The sequence below is a fragment of the Neoarius graeffei genome, chromosome 22 (assembly GCF_027579695.1).
Source record: "Neoarius graeffei isolate fNeoGra1 chromosome 22, fNeoGra1.pri, whole genome shotgun sequence".
Lineage (NCBI taxonomy): Eukaryota > Metazoa > Chordata > Actinopteri > Siluriformes > Ariidae > Neoarius > Neoarius graeffei.
In genome coordinates, this window is record NC_083590.1 from 1783982 (window position 1) to 1804680 (window position 20699).

The following is a 20699-nucleotide window of genomic DNA, read 5'->3' on the forward strand; positions in this document are numbered from 1 at the left end:
TATTCAATCCAGATCGTGTCAGCTCCGGTGCTGTGTAAACATTCAAAATACGCGGATACGCTGTGCTGAGCTATTGAGGTATTTCACCTGACGTCACAGGGTCACGTGACGCCCCGGTGTCCACCATTTTGGACGGCAAGCTAGCTAATGTCAACAACAGTAGCTGGTATGTTACTGTAGCAATGTTTACGTTCAGTCATTTGGATGACTGTTAAAACCTTTCAGTCTCAAGTTTTTCCTTTACTGGATTTACTAGTTTACTGAGCCCGCCGGCCGGCCGGCCGGCCGGCCGGCCCCGGAGCGCCAGCCAGCCGGCCCCGGAGCGCTGGCTAGCCAGCCAGCCAGCCCACCCCGGAGTGCGCTCAGTAAACTAGTAAATACAGGTGTTTTCTGCATCTCGCTCCTTTTTCTTTTATGTTTTTCGTTTGTCGCCTTCCTCGCATTCAAACTGATTCGAGCCGTGCCGTCCAAAATGGCAGTGTCACATGACTTGGTCACGTGAGTGAAATACCTCAATAGCTGGCGTCTCATTGGACAACGTCACTGTGACATCCACCTTCCTGATTCGCTGGCGTTGGTCATGTGACGCGACTGCTGAAAAACGGCGTGGACTTTCGCCTTGTATCACCTTTCATTAAAGAGTATAAAAGTATGAAAATACTGCAAATACTGATGCAAATACTGCCCATTGTGTAGTTATGATTGTCTTTAGGCTTGCCATCCTTCCACTTGCAAGTAGTAAGTGATATGCGCTGGGATCTCACACACAGCCGCTCAGTCCCGAATCGTGGCTTGTGCACTTCACTCGCGCACTGTGTGAGCTGCGCAGGGCCGGATTGCGCACCCTCCAGAGGGCACTCGCTGTTCAGGGCAGAGTGATTTGGAGCGCAGGATGCCTGCGGAGCCGAGTGTATCCGCGTATTGGCGTTGCTGTGTGCACGGCTAACGGTTTTAGTGTAAACGCGAATCGTTTTAAGAACGTTAATCTGATGATCCGCTGATTCGACGTAACGTAAACGTAGCCTAAATACAGCACTCATGAGAATGAGTGTCTGGCCATCAAGTGGGTGGTCCTCACCCTCCGGTACTACCTTTTGGGGCACTCTTTCACTCTCTGTTCAGATCATGCCCTGCTCCAGTGGCTCCACCACATGAAGGATGCCAACACACAGCTCACCTGTTGGTTTCTAGCTCTGCAGCCCTTCATGTTCAAGGTGGTCCACAGGCCGGGATGAAAATGGTGGTGGCGGTTTACCTCTCCTTTCAGGGTGGAGTCAGCTGCAGGTGTTGGGGCATGTGGCAACAGGGGTGTGATCAAGTGCCAGTCTGTGAATGGAGGGTGAGGCTGGGGAAGATGAGTGGCAAAGTGATCACACTTGTGTCTCATTAATGATGGGTGTGTGTGTTGCAGTAACAGCTGAGAGTTTATACAGAGGGAGGAAGCAGAGAGAAGCTTCCCTGCATGCTGCGTTTGTGTGCGTGTGAGAGCAAGTGAGAAAGTGCTTTCACTATAAAACTGAAAAGCTAAAATAAATAAATAAATAAATAAAAATTTTTTTTTTTTTTTAAAGTGTGGCAGTAGGGGCGTGTCCAAGCATCGGTTTGTGAATGGAGGGTGGGGCCAGGGAACATGAGTAGCAAAGTCAGTACGCCTGTTGTCAATTAATGTTGTGTCTGTTTTTGCAGTGAGGATGGAAGGAAGAAAAGGAGGGAAAGAGCAGCAAGAGAGGATCTCTCCTGACCAGAGCAAATGTCTGTATGGTGTGTGTGAGAGAGAGAATGAGCAAAGTAGAGCTGAAAAGCTACAAAGAAAGTAAAATAAAAATCTGTGTTAACATCATCTCCTGCCTGCCGTGCTTCAGTATTCTACCCACATCAGGGACTTACTACAGTGGTACCGAAAGCCAAGATACTGAAGGGAACCTCCCATGGAGTCCTAACCACTTAAAGACCTTATCCATGCCCTCGCTGCCACCCAACAGAGCCAGCACCAAGCACTAATCGCCCTCCAAAAGGAACAGGAACAAACACTTTGAAGCCTTGCTGCTGGCCTAGCAGACAAATCGCCAGGCGTTCCGGCACCTGCTCGCATCCTCGACCGCCACTGCAGCAGACCCTCCTCACATCACTCACCAAGATGGAGCCGCACAACGATCCAGAAGCCTTCATCACGCTCTTTGAGCAAGTGGCCAAAGCATGAGTGTGGCCAGTCAAGCAACGCATGGCCTGCCTATTACCACTACAGACTGGAGAGGCACAGCTTGCGGCGCAACAGCTCTCTGCCAACAGTCAAATTGCCTACACCGACCTGAAGCGAGCCATCCTGCAATGTGTTGGCTATGCTCCAGAACATCATCACCAGCCTTTCCAGATGTTGACATTGGAGGAAGTCGGCTGGCCATTTGAATTCGGCCAACAGCTCTAGGACGCCTGTCGGCGGTGGCTGAGGGTGGTTGACCATGACGCCAAGGGAATCATTGACCTGGTGACACTGGAGCAGTTCACCGTGCGGCTTCCAGAAGGAACAGCAGAATGGGTCCAGTGCCACCACCTGGCATCACTGGATCAAGCCATCGAGTTGGCGGAAGACCATTTGGCAGTGGTTTTGGTGGCAGTTGGCCATCTGCCTCTTTTCTTTTTCTCTCTGCTTCTCCTTCCTCCCCTCTCTCCTCTTCCTGCCCCATTCCCAAAATATGCAGAATTTGACAAAACTGCTGAAACGGAGTCGGTCAAGATAACACCACTCTCTCATTCTTTATATGTGCCATCAGCCTATAGTTTACATTATAACTTTAGTTCAGTTTTTAGCCAGAAAACAGCCACCACAACTCATGCACCAGTAGTGCACAAGGCTGCTACAGCTCATAAAATGGCAGATATGTAACCGAATCCGACTGATGCAGACTGTGTCCAAATTCACTTCTTTATGAATTGATCACGAAGTCTTCAGTAGAGTGAGAGGACTTGCATCTCACATGAAACAGCATGACTTGACCTTGCCAATGATGCTAGTTAGTTGTCTCGGATGAAGTGGTAGTGAGAAAAATAATTTTGAACTTGCATCAAATTTAATCAGTTACAATCTGCATACAGCTCTGTGTCCATCTCCTCACCCTAACTCACTCTTACTAATGATGCTGGCCAAAAAAGCCCAACAGCGTCTGTACGTCCTCCCCAAAATGAGGAGAGCAAGAGTCCCGGCCCCCATCATGCACACTTTCTACAGAGGCACCATCGAGAACATCCTGACCAGCTGCATCACCGTGTGGTATGGCACCTGCACCGTGTCCTGCTGCAAGACTCTGCAGCGCATCGTGAGAGCAGCTGAGAGGATCATTGGTGTCTCTCTCCCTTCTCTTATGGATATTTATAACTCCCGCCTCACCCGCAAAGCCATCAGGATTGCAGGTGACCCCACCCACCCATCTCACAGCCTCTTCAGCCTGCTGCTGTCGGGGAGGATATTGCAGAGTCTCCAGGCCAAAACCAGCAGGCTCAAGAACAGTTTCTTTCACCAGGCGGTCAGGAGGCTCAACTCCCTCCCTGTTCTGCCCCTCCTCCCCCTGCCACAGATTCTGCTTGCACTCCCCCCTGCCCCCCTTCAGCATCTGACATGTCATCCTCACAGTTTCCCCCCCAACACACTCACTCACACACAACATCTCATCGTTCATTAACACACTGAACTCAGGGACCGCACATCTCACTTTACCTCGCTCATTTGCACTATTCCGCACTACCTCATCTTAACAGCTGCTAGTTTGTTTATACTGCTTATTTCAAGTTTACCTGCTATACCTCAAGTGCCCTTGACTGTTTGGTTATTTGAACCAATTATATATATATATATATATATATATATATATATACACACACACACACACACACACACACCATATTGTGAAAAAGTTCAATGTTTTCCATCAGTTATTTAAGAAAGTGAAACTGTTATATATTATAGACTCATTACACATAAACTAAAATGTTTCAAGCATTTTTCTATTTTAATTTTAATCAGTATGGCATACAGTACAAAAACATAAAAAAAAACCCATCTCAAAATATTAGAATATTTCATTTCGAGTTTGAGTAAAACAGTATGAACACAGTGTATCTCTCGGTCTAGTTCAGTACACACAACCACAATCATGGGGAAGACTGCTGACTTGACTGTTGTCCAGAAGATGATCACTGATGCCCTCCACAAGGAGGGTAAGCCACAAAAGGTCATTGCTGAAAAGGGTGGCTGGAAAAGGTGCACAAGCAACAGGGATAGCCGCAGTCTTGAGAGGATTGTCAAGAAAAGTTGATTCAAGAACTTGGGAGAGCTTCACAAGGAGTGGACTGAGGCTGGTGTCAGTGTATCAAGACCCATCACGAACAGACATCTTCAAGAAAGGGGATACAACTTTCGTATTCCTAATATCAAGCTACTTCTGAGCCAGAGACAATGTCAGAAGTGTCTTATCTGGGCTAAGGAGAGAAAGAAATGGACTGTTGCTCAGTGGTCCAAAGACCTCTTTTCAGATGAAAGTACATTTTGCATTTAATTTGGAAATCACGGTTCTGGAGTCTGGAGGAAGAGTGGAGAGCCACAGAATCCAAGGTGTTTGAAGCCCAGTGTGAAGTTTCCACAGTCTGTGATTATTTGGGGTGCCATGTCAGCTGCTGGTGTTGGTCCACTGTGTTTTATCAAAGGCAGGGTCAATGCAGCTAGCTATCAGGAGATTTTGGAGCACTTCATGCTTCCATCTGCTGAAAAGCTTTATGGAGATGAAGATTTCATTTTTCAGCACAACCTGGCACCTGCTCACAGTGCCAAAACCACTGGTAAATGGTTTACTGACCATGATATTACTGTGCTCAATTGGCCTGCCAACTCTCCTGACCTCAACCCCATAGAGAATCTGTGGGGTATTGTGAAGAGGAAGTTGAGAGACACCAGACCCAACACTGTGGATGAGCTTAAGGCCGCTATCGAAGCATCCTGGGCCTCCATAACACCTCAGCAGTGCCACAGGCTGATCGCCTCCATGCCACGTCGCATTGAAGCAGTCATTTCTGCCAAAGGATTCCCGACCAAGTATTGAGTGCATAACTGAACATAATTATTTGAAGGTTAACTTTTTTTGTATTAAAAACACTTTTTATTGGTCAGATGAAATATGCTAATTTTTTGAGATAGGGATTTTTGGTTTTCCTTTACTTTTTTGCCAAAATCATCAATATTAAAACAATAAAAGGCTTGAACTACTTCAGTTGTGTGTAATGAATCTAAAATATATTAAAGTCTAATGTTTATGAGTATATTACAGAAAATAATGAACTTTATCACAATATGCTAATTTTTTGAGAAGGACCTGTGTGTGTTTTATATATATATATATATATATATATATATATATATATATATATATATATTTTCTCCGTGCTTCATGGAATGCTGCGCTGAGGGTTTTTTTTTATTTTTTAATGCCTACACATTCCAGTCCTGATAGGAGCGAAATGTGTGGGTGTTTTTTCCTCTCATCTCTCATTTCAGCCTCTCCCTTCCTGACAAGCCTCTCTCCTGCTTTGCTTCTGCGGACTCGTCTTATCTGAGAGACCCTTCCTGCACTGTTCTCCGAATCGAAATTATGGATTTGATCAACTGGTCACTTCACGAAATCGACACAATCTTCTTGACGAGAAGTCTGGGGTTCGGGGGAACCTGCCTGTACGTTTGCAGCCGGATACACCATGGATGCCTGGGAGAAGTGGCGTGTGGTGTGCTTGGCGATTCTTTCCATGGAGGACATTGAGGATATTTACCTATTCGGAACCATGATCACAGGATTTTTGCTGATTGGACTTGGCATTGCCCTGGTGTATTGAGGAAATCAGATAACGGGGGCAGCTGTTTAAAGCCCCACAAAGCTGCCCGACGGTGGGCAGAGCTGTCGGCACTCAGAACTGTGGCCGTAGAACTTGAGCTTGTAGAACAGAACTTGTGGCTGTTAACATTGATAACATCATGGAGAAGTTGATGGCTTTGCAGAGAGAAATGGATCATTTTGGTGGCCAGAATGGACAAGCGGGTTAAGCGAAAAAGGACACGTCTACCCATCTTAAGTCTAAACAAATTCCAATCTTATCTTGGCTCCCAGCCAGCACTGCCTTCAAGGCCGTTGCTGTAGAAACGCGATTCTCCCCCTGGAGTTCACTGCAGTGAGACTCTGTGTGTATGTGTTTATTAATACTTTCTTTCTGTCTGTACTATGAAAGCTAAGTCGAACCGGAGTCAAATTCCTCATGTGTGTAACATACCTGGCAATAAAGTGCTTCTGATTCTGATATATATGAGTGTTTAGTCTACGTCTAGTTCATATCTAGAGTGTTTATACTGTTTATATTGTCTGTTTGAGTGTTTAGTCTGTGTGTAGTTCTTATCTAGTGTTTATACTGTTTATTTATACTGTTTATATTGTTTGAGTGTTTAGTCTGTGTCTAGTTCCTATCTAGAGTGTTTATACTGTTTATATTTTTCAATTATTTTATTCTATTTTTATTTATTGCATTGCCTGTTTGCACCGTGGGTCAGAGAGGACTGTAATTTCATCTGTGCTGTATGTCGAGCATGTATAGCATATTTGACAATAAAGTTGACTTGGTCACATTTGTACAGTATTTGTACATGATAAAGTAATTAATTATGATGGACATAACTGAACAGATTAAACTTCTGAAAAAATAATATCTTTACCCATTTTCCCATTCCTGTTTCTCAGTTGAATAAAGTATACAGCTCTGGTCACTCCACAAAGTACCACGTCAAAATAAACAGCACAACCTTGCATCCGATAATACTAGCTGTGTGTGAGAGACAAAGCATGGTCGAGTAATCTGGTTTTGAAATCAAGCAAATAAAACAATAACATTTATTTCCAGTAGTGTCCTTTTAGTTTGTCCAAATAGCATAGCTTGGCATTGCAATTCAGTTTGTCACAGTAGGGTCTCTTCTTTCCCCTTCTCCAAAAGTCCAACATATCCAGCACAAAATGGTAAACACAAATCCACATTTCTGTGCCTAGGTTACACTTGTTTCTGAAAATTGCAGAAAAATTTTGGATGCATTTTTGTGTGTTTTTGCAGCTGATTGCCAACTCTCAGTGGGTCTAACAGGGTGATTCTCATGAAATCTTTGTTTCAAAAATTTCAAATATGAATAATAAATAAAAGACTAGCATATTACTAATGCCAAGCCCACTGTAATGATGAACAAGACACTTGACTGAACTTATATTCTGGCCCTGGAGCTCTGAGAAAACAGACAGCACACTTCTGGTTGACACAGTGAAAATGGTGTTGTATCACACCACACTGTCATGGATTATTATAAAACCCAAGTCTAGAACACGAGAATCATATTACAATCTTTATCTGAAACAACACTGACGTTCAACTTTTGAATCTTCTTCCAGCTGCTCCCATACGTTCAGGGTCACTACAGCAGATATTTGATTTGGCGTAGATTTTACACCTATGCCCTTCCTGATGCAACCCTCTCCAATCTATCTGGGCTTGGGACCAGCACAAAGTATGTTCTGACTTGTGCAACGACAGTGGCTGGGTATTTTACCTAACCTGCACGTCTTTGAACCGTCGAGCACCCGGAGGGAATGCACACAGACACGGGGAGAACATGCAAACTCCACACAGAAAGACCCCCTTTGGCTGTGAGGTAGAGCCCTGCACTCCCGTGGGACCCGACGCAAAGCAGTGTGGCGCGGGACAAATTTTGAAAGCTCATTGCGGGCACACCTTCTTGCTGCGAGGTGACAGTACTAACCACTACCCCACCATGCCACCCCAACACTAAACTTTTGAATGATGGTGTATATTTGTGTAAATTGCTACAAAACTATAAACAGTAGTTTTGAATATGTGCACAAATCTTCTGTTCCTGCCCAAAAACAAATTATTCTGAATAAGAGCCCATTTTCTAGGACTCCCTAAAGTGAATGACACATGAAATGGAATGACAGGTAGTAAATTTGAACAATAAATGGTCCCTTGTCATTCAGATTCTTACAAATGGAATAACGATTGAAATCTTTAGTTTTAGACCTCCCTAGGATAAGATAAGTGGGTGCTTGGTGGGATATCAGCTTTTACAAATGGAATGACAGGGTTTCTATATGTATTGACTTACTTTGAGCTAATGTTGTCAGTGATATCACCTTTTACAAATGGAACTAGACAGGGACACTCTAACGAGTGCAAACCCCGCCTTTTCCCTATTAAAATACATTGGGCGAAAATTTCGAAGTTCTGCCATGACCTTGACCTTTGACCTCCAAAATTTAATGGTTTCCTTCCTGGGTGATTGGCAACACATGTACAAAATTTGGTCCAAATCGATCCATTGGTTCTTGAGATATCTTGCAGACACACAGACAGACAGACACACACACACACACACACACACACAGACTGACGCAGGTGAAAATAATAACCCCTCCGACTACTGTCGGCGGGGTTAATGATAAGGTTTCTAGGTGGAATGACCTACTTTGAGGCAATATCAGTGATATCAAATTAACAAATGGAATGACATTGTTTCAAGGGTTAGGGTTAAGTTATAGGTGATATCACTGATAACATTGCCTCAAAGTATGTCATTCCACCTAAAACGCTGTCATTCCATTTGTAAAAGGGGATATCACTGATAATATTAGCTTAAAGTATGTCATTCCACCTGGAAACGCTGTCATTCCATTTGTAAAAGGTGATATCACTGATAACATAACCTAAAAGTATGTCATTCCACTTAGAAACAATGTCATTCCATTTCATGAGCTGAAAGCATGTCATTCCACCTACATTTCAATCGTTATTCCATTTATAAGAATCTGAATGACAAGGGACCATTTATTGTTCAAATCACTAGCTGTCATTCCATTTCATGCGTCATTCACTTTAGGGACTCCCCATTTTCTCCCTCATCCATCTCCCAAGTGGAGCAAGTGTTCCACATTTCCATCTAATGAACTTCAGTGAGTGAGCTAACAGATAGCAGGCTGGTCTTCTGGTTTGTTCATCTGCTGATTGGTTCAGAATTTACATCAGAAACCTGCAGCCAAATCAGCTCCTTTATAAACACTGTGCAGGACTTTAGCTGTTTAAAGAGTTTAAAAGTAAAAGAGGACTCAGCCCCATGACTAAACTTCTCCTCTGAGCCAGTAGCAGCAGGAGTCTGTGGAGATTTTCCTCCAGAGCGCCGTCTGGACCCTCATTTCATTAGAAGAGGTGGAAAGAATCAGGACACAGCAAGAAAAATCCACAGATTCATGACTCCAGAATCTCCACTAGCTGTTAACCGAGCAGCTCAGGTGGAAGTTTCACATTCACTCACCTTTAGTGATGTTCCACACAGCGCCGGGGAAGGAAGCTCTCTCTCTCTCACAGGAACATCCGGAGAGCCGGTCAGATGAATCCGAGTCTTTGAATCATACGGCATGTCGAGTCTTCAAGCGCGTGCCAAATGAATCTCCGCTTCGAGGTGTGTATCGAGTTCCATAAAACCACGTGACTGTAGAGCTCAGTGGGCCTCGCGGAACAGGAGTGACGTCTCTGGTGTCGAGTTCTAGATATCCGGAAGTGACGCGATTTCGTGTAAGAAAGAAACGCATTATGAAATCCACCAAACCTGGGTTTCACCTTCATGAGCTTGGATTTGTGTAGAACTTACAGAGGATAACAACAACAATCACCAACTAGATAGAGACTGTGACTAAAGCCGCAGTGATCTGCGCTCGCTGTTACAAACCGGGACGTCTGGTCACCATACTCTATAGAGCCAGAACCATAAAAGATAAAGAATGACGCTTAGTGAGGAAAAGTTACGCCCTGCCGCCCTGAACAAAATTTTTAAAAATGATTGAAAAAATATCATGTGGGCGGCACGGTGGTGTAGTGGTTAGCGCTGTCGCCTCACAGCAAGAAGGTCCTGGGTTCGAGCCCCGTGGCCGGCAAAGGCCTTTCTGTGTGGAGTTTGCATGTTGTCCCCGTGTCCGCGTGGGTTTCCTCCGGGTGCTCCGGTTTCCTCCACAGTCCAAAGACATGCAGGTTAGGTTAACTGGTGACTCTAAGGCTACATTTACATTAGACCGTATCTGTCTCATTTTCTTCGCGGATGCACTGTCCGTTTACATTAAACCCCCTGGAAAAGCCAGGAAACGGGAATCCGCCAGCGTCCACGTATTCAATCTAGATCGTGTCTGGTCCGGTGCTGTGTAAACATTGAGAATACGCGAATACGCTGTGCTGAGCTCTAGCTGGCGTCTCATTGGACAACGTCACTGTGACATCCACCTTCCTGATTCGCTGGCGTTGGTCATGTGAGGCGACTGCTGAAAAACGGCGCGGACTTCCGCCTTGTATCACCTTTCATTAAAGAGTATAAAAGTATGAAAATACTGCAAATCACACACGGACTGGCCATCGGGAGTAGCGGGAGTTTTCCCGGTGGTTCAGTGTGGGCCAGCGGAGAAAAAAAAAAAAAACAGTTGCGCGCTGGCCTTTAATATGATAAGCAATGTTAACAGTTTCTTTAAGAAACTGTTAACATTGCTTATTACAGTTGCGCGCTGGCCTTTAATATGATAAGCAATGTTAACAGTTTCTTAAAGAAACTGTTAACATTGCTTATCATATTAAAGGCCAGCGCGCAACTGTTTTTTTTTTTTTCTCCGCCGGCCCACACTGAACCACCGGCCCACCGGGAAAACTCCCGCTGGCCAGTCTGTGTGTGCTGCAAATACTGATGCAAATACTGCCCATTGTGTAGTTATGATTGTCTTTAGGCTTGCCATCCTTCCACTTGCAAGTAATAAGTGATATGCGCTGGGATCACACACACAGTGGCTCAGTCCCGAATCGTGGCTTGTGCACTTCACTCGCGCGCTGTGTGAGCTGCGCAGGGCCGGAGTGCGCACCCTCCAGAGGGCACTCGCTGTTCAGGGCGGAGTGATTTGGAGCGCAGGATGCCTGCGGAGCCGAGCGTATCCGTGTATTAGGCTTGCCATCCTTCTACTTGCAAGTGGTGAGCCTTGCGCATGCCCTAAATGCACTGGGATCATGTTACGCGCCGTCTGAAATGCACTGGGATCATGTTACGCGCCGTCTAAAGTCATGTGATTAGTGTATCCGCGTATTGGCGTTGCTGTGTGCACGGCTAACGGTTTTAGTGTAAACGCGAATCGTTTTAAGAACGTTAATCTGATGATCCGCTGATTCGACGTAATGTAAACGTAGCCTAAATTGAGCGTCGGTGTGAATGTGAGTGTGAATGGTTGTCTGTGTCTATGTGTCAGCCCTGTGATGACCCTGCAACTTGTCCAGGGTGTACCTCGCCTTTCGCCCGTAGTCAGCCGGGATAGGATCCAGCCCGCCTGCGACCCTGTACAGGATAAGCAGCTACGGATAATGGATGGATGGATGCTTCACTCACTTGTAGGGTTGCAAAGGGGTGGAAAGTTTCTGAGAATTTTGAAGGGCCCGGGAATTTTCGGGAATTTTCAATTTTGGCATTTATTAAGTTTTAAACATTTTAAAACATTTCATCACCCAGAAAAACAAATTAAAACCCATGTTAAGCCTTTCTTTCAATTGCATACTGTTTTGTGCTAATTAAGAATAGGACATATTGCTAAAGGCCAATTAATAAAAGGCTTTTAGTTTTTCAATATTAGTATTATATTCAGATTTTTCAGTGAAAAATTATTATTCTCAATCTCAATTAGGGATTTTTCTTCAAATAAAGCATCTTGCCACTCTTACATTTTGTGGGAAATTCCAAGATGTTAAATATAATAACATTTCATGAGCAGGATTTTCCCTTACAACTTCTTAATACTGTAATTGGCAAATATGCTAGATCCCAAGTGTCATGGACAGGACTTGAACGATGAGCATATCAACAGCCCGTATGAAGTGATTTCTACTTTGGCACATCACCTTGAACTTGATGAAGGGAAGGTCCTGGCTAGCTTGGCCAAGGATGGTTTGTGGAAGGGTGATGGTGTTTGGGCTTCAGGTCAGCATATCTCGGCAGCTACAGGGTGGAAGGGCCTGTGTAGCTCTGAAGCCCTATCTCCCATTGCTTCTATCATTCTGCAAATACCACCAACCTCAGCATCTTCTGAGCGCAACTGGTCAATATTTGGGAGCACTCACACAAAGTTGCACAATAGGCTCACAAATGAAAGGGTGGAAAAATTGGTATCAATAAGGTCAAACTTGGCACTGTTTGAGCCCACTGAAGACAAGTCGACTCAAATTGAAGTTGACTCAGAAGTTGACTTTGAAGTCAGATCATCTGAATCTGATGAGGACATGCAAACAGACTAGAACATTACTACACTGGCAAAGAATTGCCATGTTACTGTTGTTTGAGTCTATAAGGGGAAAATTCAATGTTAATGTTGCTTTATGTGATTCTGTAAGGGGAAAATTCAAACTGCTGTAGATTTTGCATTAAAAGGCACAATCAGTGATTTATAGAACTTACCATGAGGACCAAAAAACATGCAGTTGAATGGTTCAAAATTTTCAGTGCCGTTCTTTTTCATTTGAAAATATCTCAGTATTATAATGGCTCAACATTAGCACAGAGAAGTTTTAAAATTATATCAGAACAAATGAGGCCTAAGGGTGGCCACTCCCTATTCCAAAATAAAGTGGCACTATTTTTTCTAGATAATTTTTCTTTAAGATAATATTAAAAATATTTTTTTTCCATGATATTACCTAGAACAATCAATTCAAAATGACTAGATATCTAGTCTGAGGGACACTTAATAGAAATCCAGTCAAAATTCTCAAAGGTCAAATGCGCATTCCCAAGTTTCCTACCACAAAAGTGTAGAACGTCTTGTATCCCTTGGTCTACTACACATATTTTGAATATATTTTTTGTGTGTTGGGGACCTCTCAAATCTGCATTTGAATAGATTTCTATTAAGTGTCCCTCGGACAAGATATCTAGTAATTTTGAAATGAATAGATTATTTTTCTAGAGTGTACCCTTTGGTAAGAATTAACTGGAAATCTGACTCATTGCATAACAAGTAGTGATTTCTAAAAATCTTGCAAAAACTCAATTTTGACCATTTTTATTACAAAACTTGAAGACTTGTCTACAGATTTAATCACAAAGGTATCACATCATAAAATAACAAGGAATATTTTAAAAAATGTAAAATTTCTAATTATTAGTTGTCTTGAAATAAGTTTTGCTGCTTGTAAAATATATTAGTGCCACTTTTTTTTTCTTTGAATCTGGAGCAAGGCTGTTTGTCATTGTTTTAATAGCATTGTATACCCTAATCATTACTTCTAATCCGATAATTTGCAAGCAAATTACTGGATATGGTTTACTAACCAGCTGCAAAATGAAAAAGGAATTCAAGTTGTTGAAGTAAACAAAAAAAGTTACAGGAAGCGGTCTTCAAAATCATAAGTAGAGTTAAAGTTGCTTTTGAAGAGAAGTTCTCACAAAGTCTAAGGTTATTGTTTAATTCATTATACATGTACCAGGGAAAACCTGTATTGTTTTTGTAAAACATTTGGTGGTTATTAATTGTCTCAGTTGTTGAATTAGTTACATGCTTGTTTTTGCTTGTATGTTCTTCTGAACAGAACAGAGACCCAGAGAAATATCCTAATCTGAATAAAAGGACCTTATTTTTGGGGGGTATCAATTTTTAATTAAAGTTGGTTTTGAAAATTCCCGAAAGTTCCCCCAAATTCCCATAAATTCCCGTTAATTCCCAAAATTTCCATGGAAATTTTCCACTCTGAAAATTCCCGGGAATTTTGCAACCCTACTCATCTCATCTCATTATCTCTAGCCGCTTTATTCTTCTACAGGGTCGCAGGCGAGCTGGAGCCTATCCCAGCTGACTACGGGCGAAAGGCGGGGTACACCCTGGACAAGTCGCCAGGTCATCACAGGGCTGACACATAGACACAGACAACCATTCACACTCACATTCACACCTACGCTCAATTTAGAGTCACCAGTTAACCTAACCTGCATGTCTTTGGACTGTGGGGGAAACCGGAGCACCCGGAGGAAACCCACGTGGACACGGGGAGAACATGCAAACTCCACACAGAAAGGCCCTCGCCGGCCCCGGGGCTCGAACCCAGGACCTTCTTGCTGTGAGGCGACAGCGCTAACCACTACACCACCGTGCCGCCCGCAACCCTACTCACTCGTGATATTTGGATAAACTTCATATCTTCACGCACCTGTGTAATATCCTTGATATATAAAATGATCAGTCCCACAGGCTCTTCTATCCAGTTTCACAAGCACATGGCTTCCTACAGATCATTTAGACTACGTTCAGACTGCACCCTGAAACGACCCATATCCGATTTTTTTGCCCATATGCGACCTGTATCCGATTTGTTATTGACAATCTGAACGACACAGATCTGATTTTTTTCACATGCGACCCAGGCCGCTTGGATATGTGGTCCTAATTCCGATGCATATCCGTTATTTTCACATGCGACTGCAGTCTGACCGGACAGGTCGCATTCATGCGACCTACACGTCATCAACAAGAGACAAACGTCACTATTCTGCGTTGGCTAATCCCGCCTCTTTGGTGGAAACTTGAAGAGTGCGCTTTTTTTTGTTTATGTATTACGTACATGTGCTTATTACGTGTCAATTTGCGCATGTGGGACACTTTTGGGTCGTTTTCCGTTCATATTGGAGATCGCATACAAGTCTCATATAATTGGTAATGTGAACGGCCTAACAAAAAAATCGGATTTCACAACAAATCGGATATGGGTCGTTTCAGGTTGCAGTCTGAACGTAGTGTAAGCACAGCTGTAGTTGTAGTAAGACTATTATTATGATCTATTACATTGCTCATGCTCAGTTCCTGCATATAAACCAAAACATTGAAATATATGAAACATACTAGTCCTATACACTAAAATGTATTGTATCTGCTAACTGAATGTCTCAGTTCTGTCAGTAGGCATGTGGGATGTATTTGGCTTGATGCAGTGCAGAGCAGCAGCCTGTGTGTGATTACTCCTCTGACCAGCAGGTGGCTCTCGTGAGCAGGTGAAGGCTCGAGACAGGAAGCGTCGGTGTGTGCTGAGGGATCGCTGCTGGCCGAGCCCTGAGGGGCGGGGCGTATTCAAATCACAGAGGAACCTCTGCTCATCGACGTACTATCAGACCACGCTGCAGCGAGCCACGCGATTGGTCCAGACGGACTGGTCTCGCGACAGCAGCGAGGTCGCTGGAGCCAATCAGACGTCAAGAGAGTGGGGAAAAAAACCGAAGAGGCTGGGCTGTTTGTGGATGACGTCAACGGTGGAAACCAAGATGGCGGAGTGTGTGGTCGGCGGAGTGAAGCGGCGCGGGGCGGCTTTTCATCTCCGCGCCTGAGTTTATCGCTTTAAAACTCGAGCCGGATCGGAATCAGGAGCCCCGGGGGGAGAGGATCTGCGGAGAGAGAGTCCGCGGAGAGGATGGACGGCGGAGGCTTCATCATGGATCCCATGGACACCACTCTGTGTGAGCTCGGAGATGAGTTCACTCTGGGAGACATCGACGGTAAACAGCACAGCACTACTACACTATACTACACTACACAACAGTACTACACTACACTACACAACACTACTACACTACACAGCACTACTACACTACACAACAGTACTACACTACACTACACAGCACTACTACACTACACAACAGTACTACACTACACAGCACTACTACACTACACAGCACTACTACACTACACAACAGTACTACACTACACTACACAGCACTACTACACTACACAACAGTACTACACTACACAGCACTACTACACTACACAGCACTACTACACTACACAACAGTACTACACTACACTACACAGCACTACTACACTACACAACAGTACTACACTACACAGCACTACTACACTACACAGCACTACTACACTACACAACAGTACTACACTACACTACACAGCACTACTACACTACACAACAGTACTACACTACACAGCACTACTACACTACACAGCACTACTACACTACACAGCACTACTACACTACACAGCACTACTACACTACACAACAGTACTACACTACACTACACAGCACTACTACACTACACAGCACTACTACACTACACAACAGTACTACACTACATAGCACTACACAGCACTACACTACACAACAGTACTACACTACACAACAGTACTACACTACACTACACAACACTACTACACTACACAGCACTACTACACTACACAACAGTACTACACTACACTACACAGCACTACTACACTACACAACAGTACTACACTACACAGCACTACTACACTACACAGCACTACTACACTACACAACAGTACTACACTACACTACACAACAGTACTACACTACACAACAGTACTACACTACACAACAGTACTACACTACACAACAGTACTACACTACACAGCACTACTACACTACACAGCACTACTACACTACACAACAGTACTACACTACACTACACAGCACTACTACACTACACAACAGTACTACACTACACAGCACTACTACACTACACAGCACTACTACACTACACAGCACTACTACACTACACAGCACTACTACACTACACAACAGTACTACACTACACTACACAGCACTACTACACTACACAACAGTACTACACTACACTACACAGCACTACTACACTACACAGCACTACTACACTACACAACAGTACTACACTACATAGCACTACACAGCACTGCACTACACAACAGTACTACACTACACAACAGTACTACACTACACAACAGCACTACTACACTACACAACAGCACTACTACACTACACAACAGCACTACTACACTACACAGCACTACTACACTACACAACAGCACTACTACACTACACAACAGCACTACTACACTACACAGCACTACTACACTACACCACAGCACTACTACACTACACCACAGCACTACTACACTACACAACAGCACTACTACACTACACAACAGCACTACTACACTACACAACAGCACTACTACACTACACAACAGCACTACTACACTACACTACACAGCACTACTACACTACACTACACAGCACTACTACACTACACAACAGTACTACACTACACAACAGCACTACACAACAGCACTACACTACACAGCACTACTACACTACACAGCACTACACTACACAGCACTACTACACTACACAGCACTACACTACACAGCAGCACTACACTACACAGCAGCACTACACTACACAACAGTAGTACACTACACAACGCTACACTACACAACGCTACACTACACAACGCTACACTACACAACGCTACACTACACAGCACAGTAAACTGGACTGGTGTGTAACTGGGACAGCGCTGTCTGTGCCTGGAGGTGATATGAACCTGATGTTTAGTAAAGTCAGCTAGTACACGGAGTATCATCAGCACTTCCGGTCACCTTCATCTCACCCAGATCATGCTTTTATTATTATTATTATTGTTGTTGTTGTTGTTTTCCCACACATTTACCCTGCTCTGATTTTATACCATTTATTAACATCACACGATGCTTGTATTGAATTCTGGACTGTGATTGGTCAGAAGGGAAGGTGTTGATTAATTTTCTCTAACAATAGTGCAGCTGCACATCACAGGGTTATTTCAGATTAAAGCTTATGATGTGTTACTGTTTCTATAGACCCTTTTCAGTCACGTGACCTTCGTAAACGCGACCACCATTTTGGACATGTAGCAGACTTCGGCTCGAATTGGTTTGAATGCGAGGAAGGCGACAAACGGAGAACATACAAGAAAAAGGAGCGAGATGCAGAAAACACCTTCGCTATCCAGCGACGTAGGGCATTTACAGGGCGAGCAGAGGGAGAAATAACAGTAACGACACATTAGCAACGCCGTACAGAAATAACGGTTTATGGCACAGACCCTTTCGGTTCTCGCTCATCTAGCTGCTACAATGACTGCTTAGACTGCAACAATAATACCTAACACACATTTAAGTATCCGTCGTAAAGACGTGAAACTCGTCGAGTGACGAGTGTGTTCATTGATAAGCTAACACAATCTAAAAGTAGACATACCATCACACTGCCCTGGCGCTGTGTACAGTTTACCTTCTATGGTTTGTGCACTCACTATTTGCCATTACTTTCTCCAACCCAGTGTTAGAGATTACAGGGAACGGCCTGGATTTAAGAGACAAATACATGTTCCTCTTGTTTTGAACACTTAGCCCATGTTTACATTAGACCGTATCAGCGGATCATCAGATTAACGTTTTTAAAAGCGATTAGTGTGCACACAGCAACACCAATACACGATTCGTCTGCACACAGCAACACCAATACACGGATACGCTCGGCTCCGCAGGCATCCTGCGCTCCAAATCACTCCGCCCTGAACAGCGAGTGCCCTCTGGAGGGTGCGCACTCCGGCCCTGCGCAGCTCACACAGCGCGCGAGTGAAGTGCACAAGCCACGATTCGGGACTGAGCCGCTGTGTGTGTGATCTCAGCGCACATCACTTACCACTCGCAAGTGGAAGGATGGCAAGCTTAAAGACAATCGTTGTTTTTTTTTTTGTTACATAGTCAAGAGAGGTGTCGGATCACCGGATCCAGTGTAAATAGCTGCCGGAGCCAACGCCCAAGGTTCCGGAGCGCGCTCCGGCTTGCTCCCCCTCAAATTAAGCGCTGTTTGTAGGACACTGCCTCTGATCTGTCCTACAGTCTACCAACAGCAAAGGAACACAACGCTAGCTAATGTCGTTAGCTAATAGCTACTACAGAAGAACAAAGAGGTTACAATGGGTTATTTTAGCCTATTTGGTTACACACTCGCCGCCACAGAATGTTAACAGCAATGTAATGCCTTTTCTGGCTAATTTTATTCGTCTTACCTCCAACAAAGTGGTCACTACACAAGCGTTGGTATGCCGAGGGCTGCCAATCTGTTAATGGCTGCTATCCATCTTCTCCGTCGGGATCCGATAAAATGATAACCCTTGCCTTGTTTGTTGATGGTTACTACATCCAGGTGCACAACAATATAGTGGCATGATGGAAGTCTTGCTGAAAATAAACACTTTCTTTGCTGCTGTTCCTCAATGCTGGCTGTGGTAAACTACTGGTAGTACATGTCCAAAATGGCGGCCGCGTTTGTCGTGACGTCACGTGAAAAGGGTCCATAGTAAACAGTAAAAAGACGTGTGTGTGTGTGTGTGTGTGTGATCATTGATCTGGTGAGAGATGTTTGTGTATCGTCTCTGGAAGGAGTCTCCAGTGTCAGTACTGTGTAACAGTCAGAGGTGAAGCTGCAACATCTTCAGGACGGAGGAGTTGTTTGTTGTTGTTTTTGGAGGGGAGGCAGGGGGGTTCCCTCACTAATGCCGCTTTTCCACTACAAACTGAGTCGGGCCGTGCCGTGCTGAGTCGAGCTGAGCGGGGCTGTTGGAGTTGCATTTCGACTGCAACCGCGCTGAACCGTGCTGGCTGGAAGTGGGTGGACACATTGGGTGGAGTTAGCGAAAGTGGGTGGACGTCAGATGTCGTTAAGCAGCGCAAACAGTGACATCAGTGATCTTTTAAGCGGTAGTCTCACGACCCGGATAGTAAACAATAAACATGGAGGACATGGAGTCGTTAGTGTTGCTGGTCTTGGTGCTGTGGCTTCTTGTCACCGACAACGCCAACAGATACTGGCAAAAGCGTATAGATGAGGCGAGGCGCATAAGGCTTCAGAAATTCTCGTAATTCTTCTTCTTCCGGGTTTACGGTGTTTACAGATCCCAGCGTGCTCGCGGGGCGTGTGTGGGCGTGTGAGGACACTCCTCCTCACCAATCAGTGCACAGGGGAGTGTCTGCTCCCGCCCCCAGCCTCACTCGGCACGGCTTGGCTCGCTTCAGCCCCACTCCAAAACGGTGCGAGTTTTAGGGGCTAAGCAGGGCTGAAGCGAGCTGAGTCGTGCTGGTTTTTGGTAGTCGAAACGCGAGCCGTGTCGGGCTGAAGTGAGCTGAAAAAGGGTAGTGGAAAAGGGCCATAACATACATACATACATACATACATACACATATATATATATATAAAAAATTAAAGTCCTTCCCATATGGCGGCGCCGATCCCCGTTTCCACAGCCCTCGGCCTCTCACCTAGCGAGGGTTACAGTGGGGGGCGGGTCCTCTGGTAACCACAAGAGTTGTATGCTGCGTTCATGTGCTATGGGAATTATGGTAAATACCAAACGCCGACATGGAAATAACTTATAATAACTTTTTATTGCTGCTATAATGTTAACAACAACAGGAACTTGCTCAATTCACTGACACTAAATTTAACAGTAAATGGATAAAAAGTACGGCATGTTCTTTAGAAGATAATAAACACACTAGGAGCTGTGCTGCTGTTTATTTGAAAAAACATTCCCAGCACACAGTAACTCTGCTTCCTCACATCACAGGCAGCACGGTGGTGTAGTGGTTAGCACAGTCGCCTCACAGCAAGAAGGTTCTGTGGAGTTTGCATGTTCTCCCCGTGTCTGCATGGGTTTCCAGCAGAACCTGAAGCAGTAGCTCCGCTTTATCGTCAGAACACACGTGATGAAGCCTCGTGTGAACATCTGG

General features: G+C 44.5%; 2 protein-coding genes across 4 annotated transcripts in view; one reads left to right on the plus strand and one right to left on the minus strand.

The window, feature by feature from the left end:
• The window catches only part of LOC132870519 (zinc finger protein 850-like), a 101099-nt gene extending 91544 nt beyond the window's left edge, over positions 1-9555 (minus strand). The window contains exon 1 of the mRNA XM_060904187.1: positions 9395-9555. Coding sequence (XP_060760170.1) covers positions 9395-9499 — 105 coding nt within the window. The 5' untranslated portion in view covers positions 9500-9555. The remainder of the gene's footprint in view (positions 1-9394) is intronic.
• Positions 9556-15283: 5728 nt separating this feature from the next.
• Positions 15284-20699, plus strand: part of srebf2 (sterol regulatory element binding transcription factor 2) — a 38077-nt gene continuing 32661 nt past the window's right edge. For 2 of the 3 annotated variants that reach the window (XM_060904163.1, XM_060904164.1), the window contains exon 1: positions 15284-15631. In XM_060904163.1, coding sequence (XP_060760146.1) covers positions 15547-15631 — 85 coding nt within the window. In that variant the 5' untranslated portion in view covers positions 15284-15546. The remainder of the gene's footprint in view (positions 15632-20699) is intronic. The other variant, XM_060904162.1, reaches the window with a different exon arrangement.